Here is an 18,843-nt window from a genome sequence, read left to right as displayed (position 1 = left end):
AGAGGGATAAACTCATGCAATATGATATAAACCCCACCTTGTTATCCTCGATGGCAACAATACAATACGTGCCTTGCTACCCCTACTGTCACTGGGAAAGGACACCGCAAGATTGAACCCAAAGCTAAGAAGTTCTCCCATTGCAAGAAAGATCAATCTAGTAGGCCAAACCAAACTGACAATTCAAAGAGACTTGCAAAGATAACCAATCATACATAAAAGAATTCAGAGAAGATTCAAATATTGTTCATAGATAAACTTGATCACAAACCCACAATTCATCGGTCTCAACAAACACACCGCAAAAGAAGATTACATCGAATAGATCTCCACAAGAGAGGGGGAGAACATTGTATTGAGATCCAAAAAGAGAGAAGAAGCCATCTAGCTAATAACTATGGACCCGAAGGTCTGAGGTAAACTACTCACACATCATCGGAGAGGCTATGGTGTTGATGTAGAAGCCCTCCGTGATCGATGCCCCCTCCGGCGGAGCTCCGGAAAAGGCCCCAAGATGGGATCTCACGGGTACAGAAGGTTGCAGCGATGGAATTAGGTTTTTGGCTCCGTATCTGGTAGTTTGGGGGTACGTAGGTATATATAGGAGGAAGAAGTACGTCGGTGGAGCAACATGGGGCCCACGAGGGTGGAGGGCGCGCCCAGGGGGTAGGCGCGCCCCCTACCTCGTGCCTTCCTGGTTGATGTCTTGACGTAGGGTCCAAGTCCTCTGGATCACGTTCGTTCCAAAAATCACGTTCCCGAAGGTTTCATTCCGTTTGGACTCCGTTTGATATTCTTTTTCTGCGAAACTCTGAAATAGGATAAAAAAACAGTAATTCTGGGCTGGGCCTCCGGTTAATAGGTTAGTCCCAAAAATAATATAAAAGTGTATAATAAAGCCCATTAATGTCCAAAACAGAATATAATATAGCATGGAACAATCAAAAATTATAGATACGTTGGAGACGTATCATTAACCTAAAATTTCACGGAGATTATTTTTGGACCAGAAGAAGCCCACGGTGTATCGGAGATGGACCAGAAGAGTCCCGAGGCACCCACGAGGGTGGGGGCGCGCCCCCTACCTCGTGGCCGCCTCGGAGACCCCCCTGACTTGTTCCCGACGCCAATGTTGGAAATATGCCCTAGAGGCAATAATAAATTGGTTATTATTATATTTCCTTGTTCATGATAATCGTTTATTATCCATGCTAGAATTGTATTGATAGGAAACTCAGATACATGTGTGGATACATAGACAACACCATGTCCCTAGTAAGCCTCTAGTTGACTAGCTCGTTGATCTATAGATGGTTACGGTTTCCTGACCATGGACATTGGATGTCGTTGATAACGGGATCACATCATTAGGAGAATGATGTGATGGACAAGACCCAATCCTAAGCCTAGCACAAGATCGTGTAGTTCGTTTGCTCAGAGCTTTTCTAATGTCAAGTATCATTTCCTTAGACCATGAGATTGTGCAACTCCCGGATACCGTAGGAATACTTTGGGTGTACCAAACATCACAACGTAACTGGGTGGCTATAAAGGTGCACTACAGGTATCTCCGAAAGTGTCTATTGGGTTGGCACGAATCGAGATTGGGATTTGTCACTCCGTGTAAACGGAGAGGTATCTCTGGGCCCACTCGGTAGGACATCATCATAATGTGCACAATGTGACCAAGGAGTTGATCACGGGATGATGTGAGTTACGGAACGAGTAAAGAGACTTGCCGGTAACGGGATTGAACAAGGTATCGGGATACCGACGATCGAATCTCGGGCAAGTAACATACCGATAGACAAAGGGAATTGCATACGGGATTGATTGAATCCCCGACATCGTGGTTCATCCGATGAGATCATCGTGGAACATGTGGGAGCCAACATGGGTATCCAGATCCCGCTGTTGGTTATTGACCGGAGAACGTCTCGGTCATGTCTGCATGGTTCCCGAACCCGTAGGGTCTACACACTTAAGGTTCGATGACGCTAGGGTTATAGAGATATTAGTATGCGGTAACCCGAAAGTTGTTCGGAGTCCCGGATGAGATCCCGGACGTCACGAGGAGTTCCGGAATGGTCCGGAGGTAAAGATTTATATATGGGAAGTCTTATTTTGGTCGCCAGAAAAGTTTCGCACTTTATCGGTATTGTATCGGGAGTGCCGAAAGGGGTCCGGGGGTCCACCAAGGGGTCCACCTGCCCCGGGGGGGCCACATGGGCTGTGGGGTGTGCGCCTTGGCCTATATGGGCCAAGGGAACCAGCCCCAAGAGGCCCATGCGCCAAGAGATAAGGTAAAGGGAGAGTCCTAAAGGGGGAAGGCACCTCCGAGGTGCCTTGGGGAGGATGGACTCCTCCCTGGCCGCACCCTTCCTTGGAGGAAGGGCCAAGGCTGCGCCCCCCTCTCCCTTGGCCCTATATATAGTGGGGGGGAGGGAGGGCAGCAATATCTAAGCCCTGGCGCCTCCCTCACCCTCCCGTGACACCTCTTCCTCCCCGCTTGCGCTTGGCGAAGCCCTGCCGGGATCCCGCTACTTCCACCACCACGCCGTCGTGCTGCTGGATCTCCATCAACCTCTCCTCCCCCCTTGCTGGATCAAGAAGGAGGAGACGTCGCTGCTCCGTACGTGTGTTGAACGCGGAGGTGCCGTCCGTTCGGCGCTAGGATCATCGGTGATTTGGATCACGACGAGTACGACTCCATCAACCCCGTTCTCTTGAATGCTTCCGCTCGCGATCTACAAGGGTATGTAGATGCACTCCCCTTCCCCTCGTTGCTAGATTACTCCATAGATTGATCTTGGTGATGCGTAGGAAATTTTGAATTATTGCTACGTTCCCCAACAGCCAACACCTCTTATATATACCCAAACTTCCAAAACATAACCTAGATGGGGAGTTCTGCCGCCGCAAGCCTCTGTAGCCACCAAAAACCAATCGGGGCCCTGTTCCGGCACCTTGCCGGAGGGGGATCCCTCACCGGTGGCCATATTCATCATCCCGGCGCTCTCCATGACGAGGAGGGAGTAGTTCACCCTCGGGGGTGAGGGTATGTACCAGTAGCTATGTGTTTGATCTCTCTCTCTTGTTCTTGATTCGGCACGATCTTGATGTATCGCGAGCTTTGCTATTATAGTTGGATCTTATGATGTTTCTCCCCCTCTATCTCTTGTAATGGATTGAGTTTTACCTTTGAAGTTATCTTATCGGATGGAGTCTTTAAGGATTTGAGAACACTTGATGTATGTCTTGCGTGGGATACCCGTGGTGACAATGGGGTATTCTATTGATCCACTTGATGTATGTTTTGGTGATCAACTTGCGGGTTCCGTGACCTTGGGAATCTATGCATAGGGTTTGGCACACGTTTTCGTCTTGACTCTCCGGTAGAAACTTTGGGGCACTCTTTGAAGTTCTTTGTGTTGGTTGAATAGATAAATCTGAGATTGTGTGATGCATATCGTATAACCATACTCATGGATACTTGTGGTGACATTGGAGTATCTAGGTGACATTAGGGTTTCGGTTGATTTGTGTCTTAAGGTGTTATTCTAGTATGAACTCTAGGATAGATCGAACAGAAAGAATAGCTTCGTGTTATTTTACTACGGACTCTTGAATAGATCGATCAGAAAGGATAACTCTGAGGTGGTTTCGTACCCTACCATAATCTCTTCGTTTGTTCTCCGCTATTAGTGACTTTGGAGTGACTCTTTGTTGCATGTTGAGGGATAGTTATATGATCCAATTATGTTATTATTGTTGAAAGAACTTGCACTAGTGAAAGTATGAACCTTAGGCCTTGTTTCCTAGCATTGCATTACCATTTACGCTCACTTTTGCCACTTGCTACCTTGCTGTTTTTATATTTTCAGATTACAAAAACCTATATCTACCATCCATATTGCACTTGTATCACCATCTCTTCGCCGAACTAGTGCACCTATACAATTTACCATTGTATTGGGTGTGTTGGGGACACAAGAGACTCTTTGTTATTTGGTTGCAGGGTTGTTTGAGAGAGACCATCTTCATCCTACGCCTCCCACGATTGATAAACCTTAGGTCATCCACTTGAGGTAAATTTGCTACTGTCCTACAAACCTCTGCACTTGGAGGCCCTACAACGTCTACAAGAAGAAGGTTGTGTAGTAGACATCAGTCTATCATGGGGAAGTTGTGAGCAATGGTGAAAGTCATAGTACCGATCATGGTGGTTATGTAATTTTTCTTTTCTTTTGAAAACCTATCCAATCTTTTTTCCTTCACGTAGTATGGTGCAACATAATAATTGCATATTAGTATATTTTATGAAAGAAGTCATCATGGTTACATAAGAAAGCCTTGTTCATATCGAGGCTTTGTTTGGGAATCAGGGAAATTCGTATGAAATTTGAGAGATGATCATATGCAACAGTTCATTTTTTAGCAACAAAGGAAATTTGACACAATCATGTGGATTAAATATTTGAATTTAATGCAAAGACTAGTCTCTGCCCATGACTTAACTTTCTTGAATCATACACCCATGCGATCATTCGCCGGTCAACCATATGTATATCTGAATCGTAATTTTTGTGTTGTGCATTAAATTGATGTGCACGTAGAAGAAATATCGAGTGGAGAAATATATATGTAATTTGTGCCATTTATAGATTCTTTAGAACATCCTTTAGAAGATAGACAAGATCAAGACTCTGATGTCAGTGTTTGAACTTCTACACTGTCACATGGCAAGTCAAAATAGTGTGTATAATATCACGACTTATAGCAAGATACGCTTTGATTATATAGCACTTAATGGATCATATATGTGACGTAGGTATATATATTTTGGGCGAGGAATTATTAGTACAATTGAAATATGCATTCATTGTTCGCCGAAACTATATTGACAATAAATTAGATATGAAATTGCTAGTCTCGATATGTCATAAATCAGATATAATATTTCATACAGAAGATACATGTCACTAGCATTTATAGTCTTTTAATCATGTTTTACCATCAGAACAATATTTGCTATATGGTGATGCTATAAATAGCATACCCTCCTCATCACCCTCTCCATATAAACACTCTTTCGGTATCATACCTCTCATAGTTTTATCCAACTCCCATAAGTTTTCCCTGAAAAAGCCTCAAATTTCCTCCATGAATCAAAGAGTCAACCAGGAGTGGAACCCCTCTGAGGTAGAGGGGGCAAGATCAATCATTGATCGTCTCAACAACTACTACAACAATGATGTTACCAGCCATGAGAAGGACAAGAAGCATGATATTGTGGCCAATATCAAAGCATGGTTCCCTAGGAAGACCATGCAACAGGTAACAGACTTGTATCATGATCTTGTTACGGAGATGCATATGTTGCAGTGTCCAAAGAAGGAGTACAATGGTACCAATAGTGACCATGGTGTCATTTACACTGTGGATGGCCTTGTGAATAAAAACTTTGGATTGCAAAAGGAGGTTGCCATGGAAGGAATGGGTATTTTGTTTGGTCGTCCATTAGAGAGTATGCGAACCATGGAGATACAAGGAGAGATGCAGATGGTGGAGGAGAACAAGGTGGTGTTGGAGAATAAGATGTGCATCCCTCAACCAGTGCTTGCACCACGTGCCAAGGGGTTTTGGACCACAGAGGAACACAGGTTATTCATGTTTCGTCCTTCCTAATTTTCCATTGGATTTAAAAAATTATTTCATTTTGATTATTCGCTTGGAGATGTCGGGTGTATTTTAGTAGAAAGCATATTATTAACCATTATGTGGGTTTTCATTATCATGAATCGGAGGTTTATTTTTTTATTTTTGTTGTACTCATAGTGCCCATTTCACATTTACCATAAACAATAGTATGAAGATGTATATATTTTGTTTGTGAACAACCGACTTTATTTCATTACTGTGCTTCCATTAACAAGTTAATACCACCGACACTTGTCCTTACAACTAAAGATGGAGTAGTTAATTATATATTCATAGTAAAGAATGAAACTACTATTGCAAGTATTATCATGGTCTATTTATATCTATTATCAATATATGACCATGGTAGTTATGAAATTCCTTATTTATTTATAATCATCTATTATCACATATTATATTATAACATCGTAAAAGATAAAGAGAGATGTCCTTTACTAGCACAAGGGTTAATATTTGGTTACAAGTTTTAATACTCCAACTATTGCATTTTTCACCAATATATTAATAATCAATATGTCCTTGAAATAATTAACCTAACTAGTTCATCTTGAACATGGTTATTCTAGGCTCTTTCTCCATGGGTTGAGTGCATGTGGTCGTGGAAAATGGAAGGACATATCAAAGTACTTCGTCACTAGTAGGACTCCAGCCCAGATTTTGAGCCATGCACAGAAGTACTTCATGAGGCTACAGAGCAAAGGGTCAGGAAGCCAACGCTATAGCATCAACGACGTGGAGCTCGATGATGCTGACCCATGGAAAATGGAGAATAGCTTTAATTTCTGGCAAGCACTCGCCTTGCAATCTACAATTGGTGCTGATAACCAAAATCCAAGTTTTGATTTGCAAACTCCTTCAAGTCCATTTGTCACCATGAACAATATATTCTAGTTTGGAGTTGTCTTTCTTGAAGAAAAGGAGTTAGTAATAGTATGTTGTGAGAATTATATGATGTTGTCGTCGTAGTAGGGGCTAGTGAAATTTGTTCCTACAAGTATACAAGTATTACTTAAACTTCCTTCAAAGTATTGTATGGGATATCATGTATAAGATGATATGATTTAAATTATATTTGCATATGTGTTTGGAGAGTCAGTAATATGTGTTGTTACTATTTACTATGGTTGTTGTAGAAACATTGCAACTAAAATTGATGTGGTATTGGTACGAACATACCATTTTTCTCTAGGTGGGTCCTACATGTAAGGAGGTGTGACGTTACAACACTAATAGGCCAGTCAAGAAGGTGAAAACCAGCCTCATTAGTGACAACTAGTGTCAACCAAGCTCGGGATTGATTCTTTAACGGATTGACAAGTTGGATGTGTGCATTAACTAGTTTTTTAGTTCATGGTTGAGAGCAAAGTGGTAAGTTGAGTATTGAAAAGTGAACTAATCTCAATTGGAAACGTTTATCTAAACAACATATACTGAATATACGTGTTCATTTTTTCTAAAGAACATATATAGTTGTTCCAACTCCATGGAGGCTTCAAGAAAAAAATGAAGGCTACAGAGAAGATTTATTTTGGAGACGAAGCAGGCATTTTGCCTATTACACTTTAGTACATGATTCAATTCTATTGGACCGTAGAGTGTAAACACAATAGAATCTCGAAATGCGGCTACAGAGGCCAACTGGATCCCTAGAGCCAGCGAGAAGTTTGCGCTTGAGAAGCAAGCCTTTGGAAAAAAACATTGTTTCGAGAAAAGTCGATCACTTCTTAAGTTCTCATTGGTCTTTAGAGAAATTATAAGATCAATCTAAGGTTGAAAACCAAACTCACCAACACCGCAAATGGTTTTTATTATTTGGATCTTCAAATAGAATGTAGGGTAGTGGCCGAATTTTCACTACTTCGGATACAAAATTCCTACACTCCATGATTTATGCATGACTTCTATAGAAACTAGGAACAGTCAACTAATTTTTTCCAAGATCTCATCAAGGGTACACCATCAAAGATGGTATGGTAGTTGGAACAGAAACACGAAAAACAATGTTTACAATGTATACAAAAGCAAGACTATGTGTAGCCTATGATGTCAACTTACACACAAATTTGTCGAAAATCCTTTTTTCATTTTTAGGCAATAGTCCTACAGTGTCTAAGACATCCAAATGCATGCACACCATATGCCATGGGTTCTAGCATCACCACCGAACACAAATGTAGCATTACCATCTCGGCCAATGTCTTAACTTGAACAAACAGAAGAAGCCCCTCTGGTGTGTCCAAAATCTCATACCGAAAATGATACCAACTAAATATTGAAGAAACATAAAGTCTTGCAGAAAAAGTATAATAGAAATTTTTGCTTCCTCCACCTTTATCGCTAGAGAAGACAAAGTGGCGGACGAGATAAGCACCTAAACAAAAGATTACATGATCTAGAGATCTTGATTTGTCGAAATCTAATTGTACGAGCACCATGGCGGCACTAGAACCAAAATCACACCACAGATACACAAATGGAGCCGAGAGAATCTTATTGTGTCGCTGCCACAATTACAATGTGTCAGACATTCCAACTAAGCAACAAGCTGAACGTGGATGGTGGTTTCAACGCCGAAGCTAGCATAGTAGGTGCACGGACGGAGGCAGGAATCTTACTAAAGGGGGCCAATGGGAAAGAGAAATATTGAGGGGGGGGGGGCAATGCTTTCGGGAAAAAGTTTGCCATGGGGGGAGGGGGGCCATGGCCCCAGCTCGCCCCCGCCGGCTCCATCCTTGGGGAGGAGCCAACATGACCCTCAGGGATGACATCGGTTCAATTGTACTCTCCTCTTGCAAACATTTGCATAATTGCGACAGTCCTTTGAAAGCTGAACTTTTGGCATGCATAGAAGGAATTAGCCTTGCTCAGGAATGGTGTCTGAGCGCTCATCATTGAGACCGATTCTGAACTAGCGACTAACTATCATGAGATGAGAGCCAGATTGATCAGCCAATGCAGCGATTGTTAAGGAGATTAAACACCTACTCTAGAGGGATAATCAACATGTCATCTCCATGATCCGTCGATCGAGGAACTGTGTGGCGCATCGCCACGCTCGGCTAGGGCTTCTTTTTAAAAAAATATAAGAAAAATAAATGAAAGGTTTGTTCTCGCAAAAAAGTGAAACAACAAAGTATTGAACCACTAAGAAATTAAGTAAAAAAATGAGAGGTAAAGTTGAGTAATTAACACTGAAGAGATCAAAGTGAAACACTAAAAAGTGAGACACCACCAGCAGGCGTCGTGTTGTCATTCAGCACAACACACGCATCATTGTGAGTAGAGGGCAACGCGCAGCGCAACTAAAACGCCGGGTGAATCTCATGGCAGACCAACACTTCCTTCCAAGCGCTAGCGAGCAACAGCAAACTGCAAATCCTCGCAGTCTCGCCGATCTGATGGTGGTTCCCTCACCTCGGTGCCGTCGCGCCGGCTGGTCGTGGTAGGGTACGTGCGCTCACTGGAACAATGCAAAAAGGGAGCAGTGCTGCCGGCCGCTTTGTGGCCGCAACGATGCGCTGGGGCAGCATGGAGGGAGAGGCTCGCTGATGAAGGGAAGGAGAGGTGCTGCCAACCACGGCCGCCACCGCGGCGCATCTGCTCGGGAAAAGGATGGAACCCGTGCGGGCCTGTCTGCGGGAGTAATATAGAGAGGCTCGGAAGTGTTGGCCAGGCCGAGAAAACGCCCTCAGGCCTGTAGGTCGATAGTCCTTATTGAAATTTCTAAAAAGACTTATATTTAGAAACGGAGGGAGTCGATTTCTGTGAATCTATTTTCCGAATTCGTAATGAGGAGGCACCACGCTATTTGGGCACATATATTCTCCTTGCAACTACGTAGCTTGCACACGCGCTGACATACACAAGCACAAAATGATGATGATCAAGATGTGGTTTACTCATAAACAATATGTGGTTAGTTTTTCTTTACAGCAGTGTTGTTAATTCCAAGTTCCTCTGATGCACAATTTTACTAGCTCGTATCTCTGAAGAACCACTAGCATAAACTTGGATGGAGATGATTGATCTTTCTTTGAGAGGAGTTCTCACAGAACACACTCGCACGCTCAGCAGGATGTCGAGATCGGCACAGGCAGAAAGTATAAAACTAATTTATTGTTGAAACACAAAGTCAACTTCTTTCTAGAAAAGGACGATAACCCTTGGTCTCTGCATCAATCATTGAAGACAAACACGACTAAGGCAATGAATACTTTTTTTTCTCTTTCATTATGATGGAATGTAGGGACAGCGGTCCAATTTCTACTCCAGGAATAAACTTTTCTTTTTGGACTAGGTACAAACTTCCTACGTTCACCATTGTCATGTCTAAGGACAAGTTCAGAGTGGACCCTCAATTCGCCCGCAAACGTCTGAACCGAGTTGTCCGGGCGCGGTTTTCTATATATCGTCATCCAGCATCGGTCCATGGACCACTCCGCATGTTTGCTTTCTCACAAACCAGAAGCAAACTAGGGGGCTTGGTGGGAGCAGTCTGGACCTCCATTACGTATGACTCCGACACCCCCGGCCCACCCAAAACCACACCCGGACCCCGTGTCTCCATCCCTTTCCCATTTCTCTGCATCCGCTTCCTGCCTGGACGCCATCACCACTGTACCAAGCCGCCCGCCCGCCAAGCCCTCGCATGACCTCCGTGGCTCCACACCTTCGGCATGTAGCTTTGCCTATGCCATCGTTCCACACCTATCGTTCGTCCGTCACACATGTACCATCCTCCCCTACAAATGTCGTTTGTGGGGGTCGCCATGCCCCGCAAGTGTGTGGTGAGATGCCCATGCTAAAAAATTTATATTTGTTCTCCCTTTGAAGCAATGGATAAGACATGGAGTGCATCGCGAGCACTATGTTGAGTCGTCTGATGACTATCCGACTAGGAGGATTATGCTCATGAAATGGTGATAATGCAGACGGTCCTTGTAGACGCGGAGCATGCAGAAGCTTGTTTAAGTGCATTTGGATAGGGCATTTGAAGTGCTTCAAATCCGTTTTGTCGTTGTGTTGTGGACCTGCTAAACAATGGGATTTAGAGACCTGGTGGGAGGTGATGACATGTTGTGTGATCATGCACAACATGATCATGAAGGGTGAGGGTGAAGATGCTGCCGGGGATTTGGAATTTGAGAACATGGGTTATGCAACTTCAAAATTAGAATCATGTCACATTTGATGAGCTTGTCCAAATGCGTCAACAAATTCGGCATCGACCAACTCATGAGTAGCTTAAGAAAGATCTGATTGAGCATATGTGGACGTTAAAGGAGACAGCTAGAACATATATGCGAGTTGAATTCATGTTTGAACTATTTTACATTTGAACTACTGTCACACTTGAATATTTTAACTCATCGAAGATTTGATATGCTATTATTTTGAGTATTGCGGATCAAGAAAAAAAATTGGGACATATGTTTAGGGGACAGGGTTGGATGGCTGGCTCCTGTATCCGCATCCGTGGGATAAATAGTGTGTCCATTTTTAGGGTCGACGTTGAAGATGTCCTAAGACCTCACCAATCGCCCACCCTCGAGGATGGGATAATGATGACAGCGTATATCATGATGATCCTACATGTTGATTATGATGTTAGCTGATATCATAGTTTTCGCCATGGGTCCTAGCGAGGTCGCTAGCATCTCGCCCTAGGTCTTAACTCGAAACATGCATGAAAAGCACCTCTGACACGTCAGAAATTCAGAAGAAGATGATGCCAACTTAAGATTGAAGAAGCATAAAGCCTTTGACAGAAGGACATATCAGCATATACTCCCTCCCTTTCATTTCAATGGGCCCAACTCCAAAAACTCTTGTACCATTGTAGATTTTTCTAGGGAAAATGGGATTCGAACCGACGACCTATAATCACATAGTCCCTCCAATCCATATTAATTGTCGCTGACTCTATTATTTTTCATATTATTTATTTCCCATCTGGTAAGAAAATCAAAACATAATTGAAGGTTGCACTTACCAATGGGTGCGGACCCTCGTACACTCATCACATGGCCAAGCTAGCACATGTGCATGAGTGTGTTGCATAGTAGGTAATTAAGGTGGTTGCTTTCCCTAAGCATAATGTGAGAAAATATAGCGAAATTGACAAAAATATTAGTTAGACCTTATATAAAACGAAGGGGTGAGGGGGAGTGCTTCCTCTGACTTTACGACCATTGAGAAGATAAAAAGAGGCAGATGTGATAAACCACCTGAACAGTGGCACTTTGGTCAAAGAGATTCAGATTCGTCGAATGCTAACTCTACTAGCTCTGCATGACACTATAAAGCACACCACAAATAGTTAAATGAACCTCACACATAGTCACACTTCTCATCCATATGTCGTAGCTGGCCACTACTTCCCCTTTTCCTTTCCCTCCCAAAGCATGATGCCTAGTCCTTTCAAGCTACGCCACTGGCCCTTCCATACTGCCCGTTGCTTCCCTACACCACCCTCAATAAAGAGCTACCCAAGTCCCCGTCAATGATGTCATCATGTCGTCTCTATTTTTTCGCTTCTGATCTCAAGCCTCCAAGTGTACGCACGTGTATCACTACCGGTGCGGGTCTCCCCACGGGGACCTAGTAAGCGTCAAGTGTCCAAGATGAGAAGAAGAGGGCCCCGATGTCGGGATACGAGGTGGGTAACGGGGGCCCTTTTGCTAAGGGAGATGGGAAGCAAGAGTAATTACCTAGCGGGGATGCCCTTAATTGTTGCCATCTAGAATAGTGACACAAGAGAACTAGACACCATGCCAACCTTAGCAACAGAATGAATGACATTAGGCCGGTGCTAGGCGTCATCCGGCTGACAGGAGCCAAACTGTAAACCGCCTTGCTAGCCGTTCGATGAGAGCTGCTCAGCCGTCTGATTAAGCCAGCTGTGCTAGGTGCATCCTTCCCTTTTCCCAGCCCGAAATTGACTCCGTCGTCCGCAGCTCGTCATCAACGCCCCGGTCCTCCCACTCTCGTGTAGCTGCACCGGCCATGCACCATTGTCGCCTTGCAGCAGCCGCCACAACAACCTGTCATCTCCCCCATAACAAAACAGCTCGTTGCACTGCAGCTTCGGTCGCCGGCGAGATCAGCAGGTCGTGGCTCCACACGCATAGCATCGCAGCTCCGCCGCTGGCAAGATCCACGTGTCTCAGCCGCGCCCACGTTGCGTTGCAGCTCCGCCGCCGACAAGTTCCGCATGTTGCAGCGGCGCCCACGTTGCATTGCAGCTCCACCGCCCTGCACGCATCATCACGCCCCGTTGCATTGCAGCTCCGCCCGCCCACCGGAATGTTGAACTGCAGCTCCGCCGCTCCGGCGCGCAGCACCACGCCGTTGCACTGCAGCTCCGCCCACCCACCGGAGTGTTGAACTGTAGCTCCGCCGGTCCGGCACACAGCATCACGCCGTTGCACTGCAGCTACGCCACCCCGCCGGAGATGCTGCATCGAGCCATTGGTGGCCCGGGAAACTCGTCGCATGTGCGCTGCATCGAAGCACAGGGGAGGCACCGGCGAGCGCTCCATTGCAGCTCCGCCGCCGACGATTGTAGCACCAGTAGACGCCGAGGTTACACCGCAGCACCGACCACGGTTCCAACGCAGCACGACGGCCGTGGACGAGTTGTTGCGTCGCAGCCCGCGGCCGTGGACGCGTTGCTGCGTTGCAGCACCGACGGTCGCCGACGAGCGCCGTACCGCATCGCCGGCAGCACAAAAACGAGCGGCCGCCCTCCGGCCTGAGTGTTGCGTCGCAGCTGAGCGCCGAGCGTTTGCGGCAAGGATGCAGCTGGTGGTGCGCGCTGCTGCTCCTCTCTGGTTCACAGCAGCGGCACGGGGCGGCGATGCCATGGGAGCTCCTGTCTCAAGCGGGGGCAAACAGAGGTGGGGAAGGAGATGTGTGGTGGAGAGATGACGCAAAGAGATAAGGTCGTGGCGCTGGAGGGGAGGCGGTGGATGGGCCAAGGACACGTGTCGAGCGTGGCGAGCGGTTTATGTCCGTGATAAATCATTCGGTTGTTTTCAAGTGATTTCCATGATATTATCGTTGCCAAGATAGTCCGAGACAACCCATAAACATTCATGGAACATCAATAGCTAAACCGTCATGTCGAAACATGAATGGCTCCCCAACAACAAGATTCATGTACTTCCATCACACAATTTTACAACAACGGGGTAACTCCACATCACCACAACTACAAAAAACAAAGTGAAACGTAAATATATATTTTTGAGTAATTGAGATAAAATCGGGCTAGAGCAAACACCAGCACACAAGCAGGCAGCAGGTGTCACGCAGGCCAGATCAAAAATAAATAAATAAATGGTATCACACACGCACACGCACACGCAGCACACAGGCTTAGCACAAAGCAGAGGATGGCGAGCGGGCGAGCAGCAGCAAGCAGTCTCCCCGGATCTGACGGTGGTTTGCCTACCCGCCGTCGTTGCGCTGCCTCGCTTCGCTGGTGCCAGGCGTGCGTGCGGCGTGCCGGGGCAGGGCAAGGAGAGAAGTAGTGCCGCCAGCCGGTTCTTCGCCGCGCCGGCGCGGAGGGGCAGCGTGGAGGGAGTGGCGCTGCCGGCCGCCGCCGCCACGCGTCTGTTCGGGAATCGGAGGAGAGGTGGCGCTCGGGAGTGTGGGCCGGGCCGAGGAAACGGCCCGCAGGCCCGAAACCCAAAGCCCTGGCTGAACAGCGATGGTGCCAGTGTCAGGCACCTTCAAATACCCCACCTTGGCGTAACCGCCTCAACCAACAGCCAACAGCCAGAGCTCGCCGGAGCCCCAAGAAACCCCTCCTCTCGCCACCGCGCAGCAGCGCCCACCGCCGGCGACCGATGGACAAGTTCCACGACAGGCAGTACGTGTGGCTGCGGAGCCGCGTGCACGGCACGTACCTCCACGCCAACATCGACGGGAAGAGCGTCTCCCTCCACCGGCGCCGCGCGGCGCTGAGGGCGGCCTGGGCGGTGCACATCCACCAAGGCGACGCGCCTGAGCCGTACCTGCTCCTCTACAACGCCGCCAACGGCCGCTACCTCGCCGCCACGGCCACGCGGGCGCCGCCCGGCCACATCGGCTTCCGCGCCGAGCAGCGCGACTACGACCAGCCGCAGTTGCAGGCCGTCATGTGGCTGGCCGCCGAGACGGGATTCAGGGACGACGTCCTGCTCCGCAACGCCGGCGGCCGCTACCTCCGCGCCAACGGCAAGTACACCGGCAAGTACCTACGCTTGAAGAACGTCACCGTCGACGGCATCAACAACGTCAGCACCATGATGTACTGGACCGTCGAGCCTATCCCTCTCAGAGACCCGAACAGTCCGCTAGGCCTAGCTCCGCCGACTCTGGTGAGTTCGCCTGAGAGAAATCTTCGGCTCTGTTCTTGCCGAATTTGTGCAGTTCTTGACGTTGGTTTTCTGCGACTCGACTGCAGGGCCGCAGACCCCGAGAGCTCCCCGACATGCTGGGACGCGAGCGAGGGGTTGCGGCGGCTGATCCGGTTCGTGCGAGCGAGCGCCGAGGGGGGCTTCGCCGAGGACGGCTGGTCCGAGTTCCATTTCACGGGGAGGTCCGTGTACCAGCTGAGGAACGAGCTGTACAACCGCATCGGCCCCCACCGCCACCCCCACCCCGACATCCTCCCGTTCGACATCGCCATGTGCGTCCGAGCGGGCCGCTACGGGCGTTTGATCCCGCTCGTCGTCAACCTGCCCCACGGACGCAACGGCGAGACCCTCCAGATTGTCCTGTGCCTGTCCAGGACCCCTGGTGAGAGCCACTCTCCATCTCCCAACTTCCTAATGGTAGTCTTTGACTGAATTTGTTACGCACAATGTACAGATTTAGGTGTTTGTTTTAGTGGGTGTTAATCTGCTTGTGCTTGAAAATCAGTTTACTTAAACTGTTATGGTCTGACAAACTGTTTACTGAAATTGTTGTAGTCTGAAAAACAGTTAACTGAAACTTTTGGGTGTTTGGAATTGTCTGCAGCAACCTTGAATTGTTGTCTTGCAGTTTATTGTTCATTTCACAGCAACCTTGATATGGAAAGTGTTGGTTTCATACTACTGTCCTTGATTCAGATAATTTAGTTCCTCTATTTGGTGCTATTCTGTCCCAAGTAAAAACTATGGAACTGAAATAGACGAATCAGTTAATTAAATGTCTTTTCAGCCTTAACAAAGAAGATTGTGGTATCCGTTTTACGCATTGAGCCTATTTCATTTGTGTTGAATAACCTGTGAGAAAAATTCAGGTTCCTAGAATCTAAATTAAATCTAGTTTCTGCACATGAGCTATATTGTTGTCCGGTTTTGTACATGAGTTGTACTATTATCGGTCTTGTCATTTTATTTTATTTTGTAAAACTTTGAGATTTAGATTATCGGTCTGCTTCCTAGTGATCTTCCTTGCCGAGAAATGTACTGGTGGTCTTGAATCTCTTTTGTGCAGATGTTAGATTTGTTATTGCTTACTGCATGAACATGATATTTAGAGTCTTAGAATTCAAAAGAAATAGTTAGAGTGTTACTTTAGTGAGTGTTAGTCTGATCGTGCTTGGAAAAAGGATATTATGATAGGTTTTGTTAGGGCTTGGGACTTTTCTGACACTGATGTAGTCTTGTAGGAAGGTAAAAGTAGTTGCATGGGAATAGTAGGTGCCAACGCCATGTGGATGTATCAGTCTGTGTACACATGGTAAAAGATGGTATGAACTCTGAAGCTAGTCGAAACTACTAGTTCCACATTTCTTTTCTTGATTCACCTAATTCAGTTCATCATTTTCATAATATTTTGCCGCTAGTAGAAGTTATGGAACCTAAAAAGCCAAATCAAGTTCAGTCGTCTCGTTTCATCTTTGCAGAGAAGATACTAAGTTTCTAACCTGATAAGAAAATTCAGATCGATAGTATCCTACTATAGATAGTGCATAAAAGTTTAGTTCCTTGCAAATTATATTGTTTCAGGTTTTGACTACTTGTTCTTGTCATTGATTAATGGTCTGATGCCTAACTGACTCATTATTTCTGCTTATTCAGCCTATGGTAGGCTGCGATACCCGGATGTCCACGCAGAGTAGAGAAAGAACGAAGCAGGAGTCCTGACAGTTCAACTCCTCAGAATTTTGGCCGCCTCGGACACAATGACAGCAGAACTAGACGCCTACTTTTACATATAGATTGATATAGGTCGAGAAAACTTATCAGCTCTTGTGTTTCTTCTGCTAGCTAAAACTTGCTCTGTTTTGAGTGTTGCTCGCGGTTCTATGATTCAGAACTGCTGAAATCGTTGCCTCCAACTGTTCGAGTGTTGCTCTTCTGGCATTCATCTCTGTGGTGCTTCCTGGATGAATCATTTACCTGTAGGGGTTCTTGCTATGGGTTGATGATCTTCCATTTCTTTTCTGGATGATGATGCACTTCGTATAAATGAAAAGGCAGTGGTTCTTGCCAGTAATGAGTTGATGATCTTGTGTTTCTGTTAGGCTATGAACTTACTACAAATGCGAAATATAGCGGGTTCTTGTTGTGAGCTGCTGATAGTGCTTCTAGTTGTGCTGTTTTGAGTGCTGGCAAAGGAGTAGGAAAATGAATTTGTAACGTATGAACAAAATTCAGATTTTATCCAACAGCGCTACAAGAAGAAAACTAGCTTCTGCACATTACATTGTTTTCAGGATTTGAACATAAGCTGCCTTCTTTTTCTTTCTCTGTCTTGTTTGAGCAGACACTAGTTTTCATTCTGCATTTCTCTTAGATGAAGCATCTGACATGAACACTGATTTGGTGGCTCCTGCTGTGAGAGTTGAGCACTTTGTGTCCCCCTTTCTAATCCTGTTTGTTGGTTATGTGCAACAGCACGTTCATTTGTGGTATTCTATTTAGCAATTTACTCTTAAGTAGATCCATCATAGTTCAGAGAGGCTTATTATGAAAAATAAACATGCACGGGTTTTTAACAGGATTCAGTAATCACCAAAATGAAGCTGTAAACTTTGTACTTAGTTACCAAAATGGCTAGCAATTGTCAGTAACGTTTTAATCTTCCGAATTCCTGATGATAGTAAGATGACACACTTGGGCCCTGGAACTCAGTCAGTAACTTTGCAGTGCTCAGTCAGCGCTCAGCACAAATGTTGTTATTGCGATTCCTAACTAATAACATTCAGCATGCCAACTATTTCTGACAGAAATTGCAGGCATATTTCTTCTTGCTCCTTTGGGGTGTAAAATTCTGAAAGCGGGAAAGATTCTCTGAGATCCCGATAATAACACTGCCATGAAGATTGCTCTTTACACGCTGTTTTTCTGCTCTAGTCTGAATACACTGATCAGTGCAGTTTCTGGAACTAAGGGCATGCTCCAGCGAACACTGCTGGCTAGATTGCTGTGAATCTGTTTTCTGAATTCGTAACGTGGAGACACCCCACTGTTTGGGTGTGGGCACATTTTTTTTTTTTTTGAAACAGCTTTGCCTCATCAGATTAATTAAGGAGTTTTACAGCAAAGAAAACAAGGGCACATGTGCCAAACAACTGAGACTAATCTCGCGGCATCAAAGTCTCAAGTGCTTAGCACCGGCCAAAACCGAGAGGGAAGCCTCCTGTTTGATTTCAGCAAAAACAGCATAAGGCATGGAGGAGACCGCATGGAGGACACGAGTACTGCGCTCGTTCCAAATTTCCCATACCATGAGCAGGAGAAGGGAGGACATAGCCCGGCGTCGTCTGCCTCCAGGAAGGCACAAGGAGGCCCACCACTCTTTGGCCAACGTAAAAACGCTCCAGGAGGCCTTCCAAGACAAGCCAGGACGGAATCATCCTCCAAATGCGCATGGAGTACCGGCAAGTGAAGAGCATGTGTGCGGCCGACTCTCCATGGACTTTGCAAAGTTGACAACCACCCCAATATGGCCAACCCTGGCGTTGCAGTCTGTCAGTTGTCCATATTATATCTTGAAGCACAAGCCATGGAAACATCTTTCATTTAGGAGGGCCCCCGTTGTTCCACACCAACGGGTTCGTAGTTGTAGGAGCAAGGTCGTCAAACTGGGCCCGGTATGACAAGGCGGCATCATAGACGCCGGAGATATTGAGCGTCCTGA

The 18,843-nt window shown here is 46.1% G+C and overlaps 1 protein-coding gene and 1 long non-coding RNA gene across 2 annotated transcripts; both read left to right on the top strand.

Annotated features, from left to right (window-relative positions):
* Positions 1 to 5,115: 5,115 nt before the first annotated feature.
* LOC109742093 (uncharacterized) lies at positions 5,116 to 6,816 on the top strand. The gene is made up of 2 exons (XR_012188761.1): positions 5,116 to 5,663; positions 6,288 to 6,816. It is a non-coding gene; the product is annotated as an uncharacterized lncRNA (long non-coding RNA).
* A 7,691-nt stretch (positions 6,817 to 14,507) lies between these two features.
* Positions 14,508 to 17,390, top strand: LOC109742094 (uncharacterized). Its single transcript, XM_045231982.2, has 2 exons — positions 14,508 to 15,507; positions 16,779 to 17,390. Exons 1-2 carry the CDS (start codon positions 14,574 to 14,576, stop codon positions 16,817 to 16,819), a joined length of 975 nt encoding a protein of 324 aa, XP_045087917.2. The 5' UTR covers positions 14,508 to 14,573; the 3' UTR covers positions 16,820 to 17,390.
* The last annotated feature ends 1,453 nt before the right edge of the window (positions 17,391 to 18,843 follow it).

This window comes from Aegilops tauschii, chromosome 7, assembly GCF_002575655.3.
Source record: "Aegilops tauschii subsp. strangulata cultivar AL8/78 chromosome 7, Aet v6.0, whole genome shotgun sequence".
In the NCBI taxonomy this organism is placed as follows: Eukaryota; Viridiplantae; Streptophyta; class Magnoliopsida; order Poales; family Poaceae; genus Aegilops; species Aegilops tauschii.
The sequence above is the reverse complement of the archived record's forward strand: the minus strand, read 5'-3'. Positions and strand labels throughout refer to the sequence as shown.

Excerpts from the sequence above, each read along its gene's own strand:
- LOC109742094 (XM_045231982.2), top strand. The coding sequence starts at position 14,574 with ATGGACAAGTTCCACGACAGGCAGTACGTGTGGCTGCGGAGCCGCGTG. Across the intron at positions 15,508-16,778 it reads GTGCCTGTCCAGGACCCCTG|CCTATGGTAGGCTGCGATAC; the intron begins GTGAGAGCCACT and ends CTGCTTATTCAG.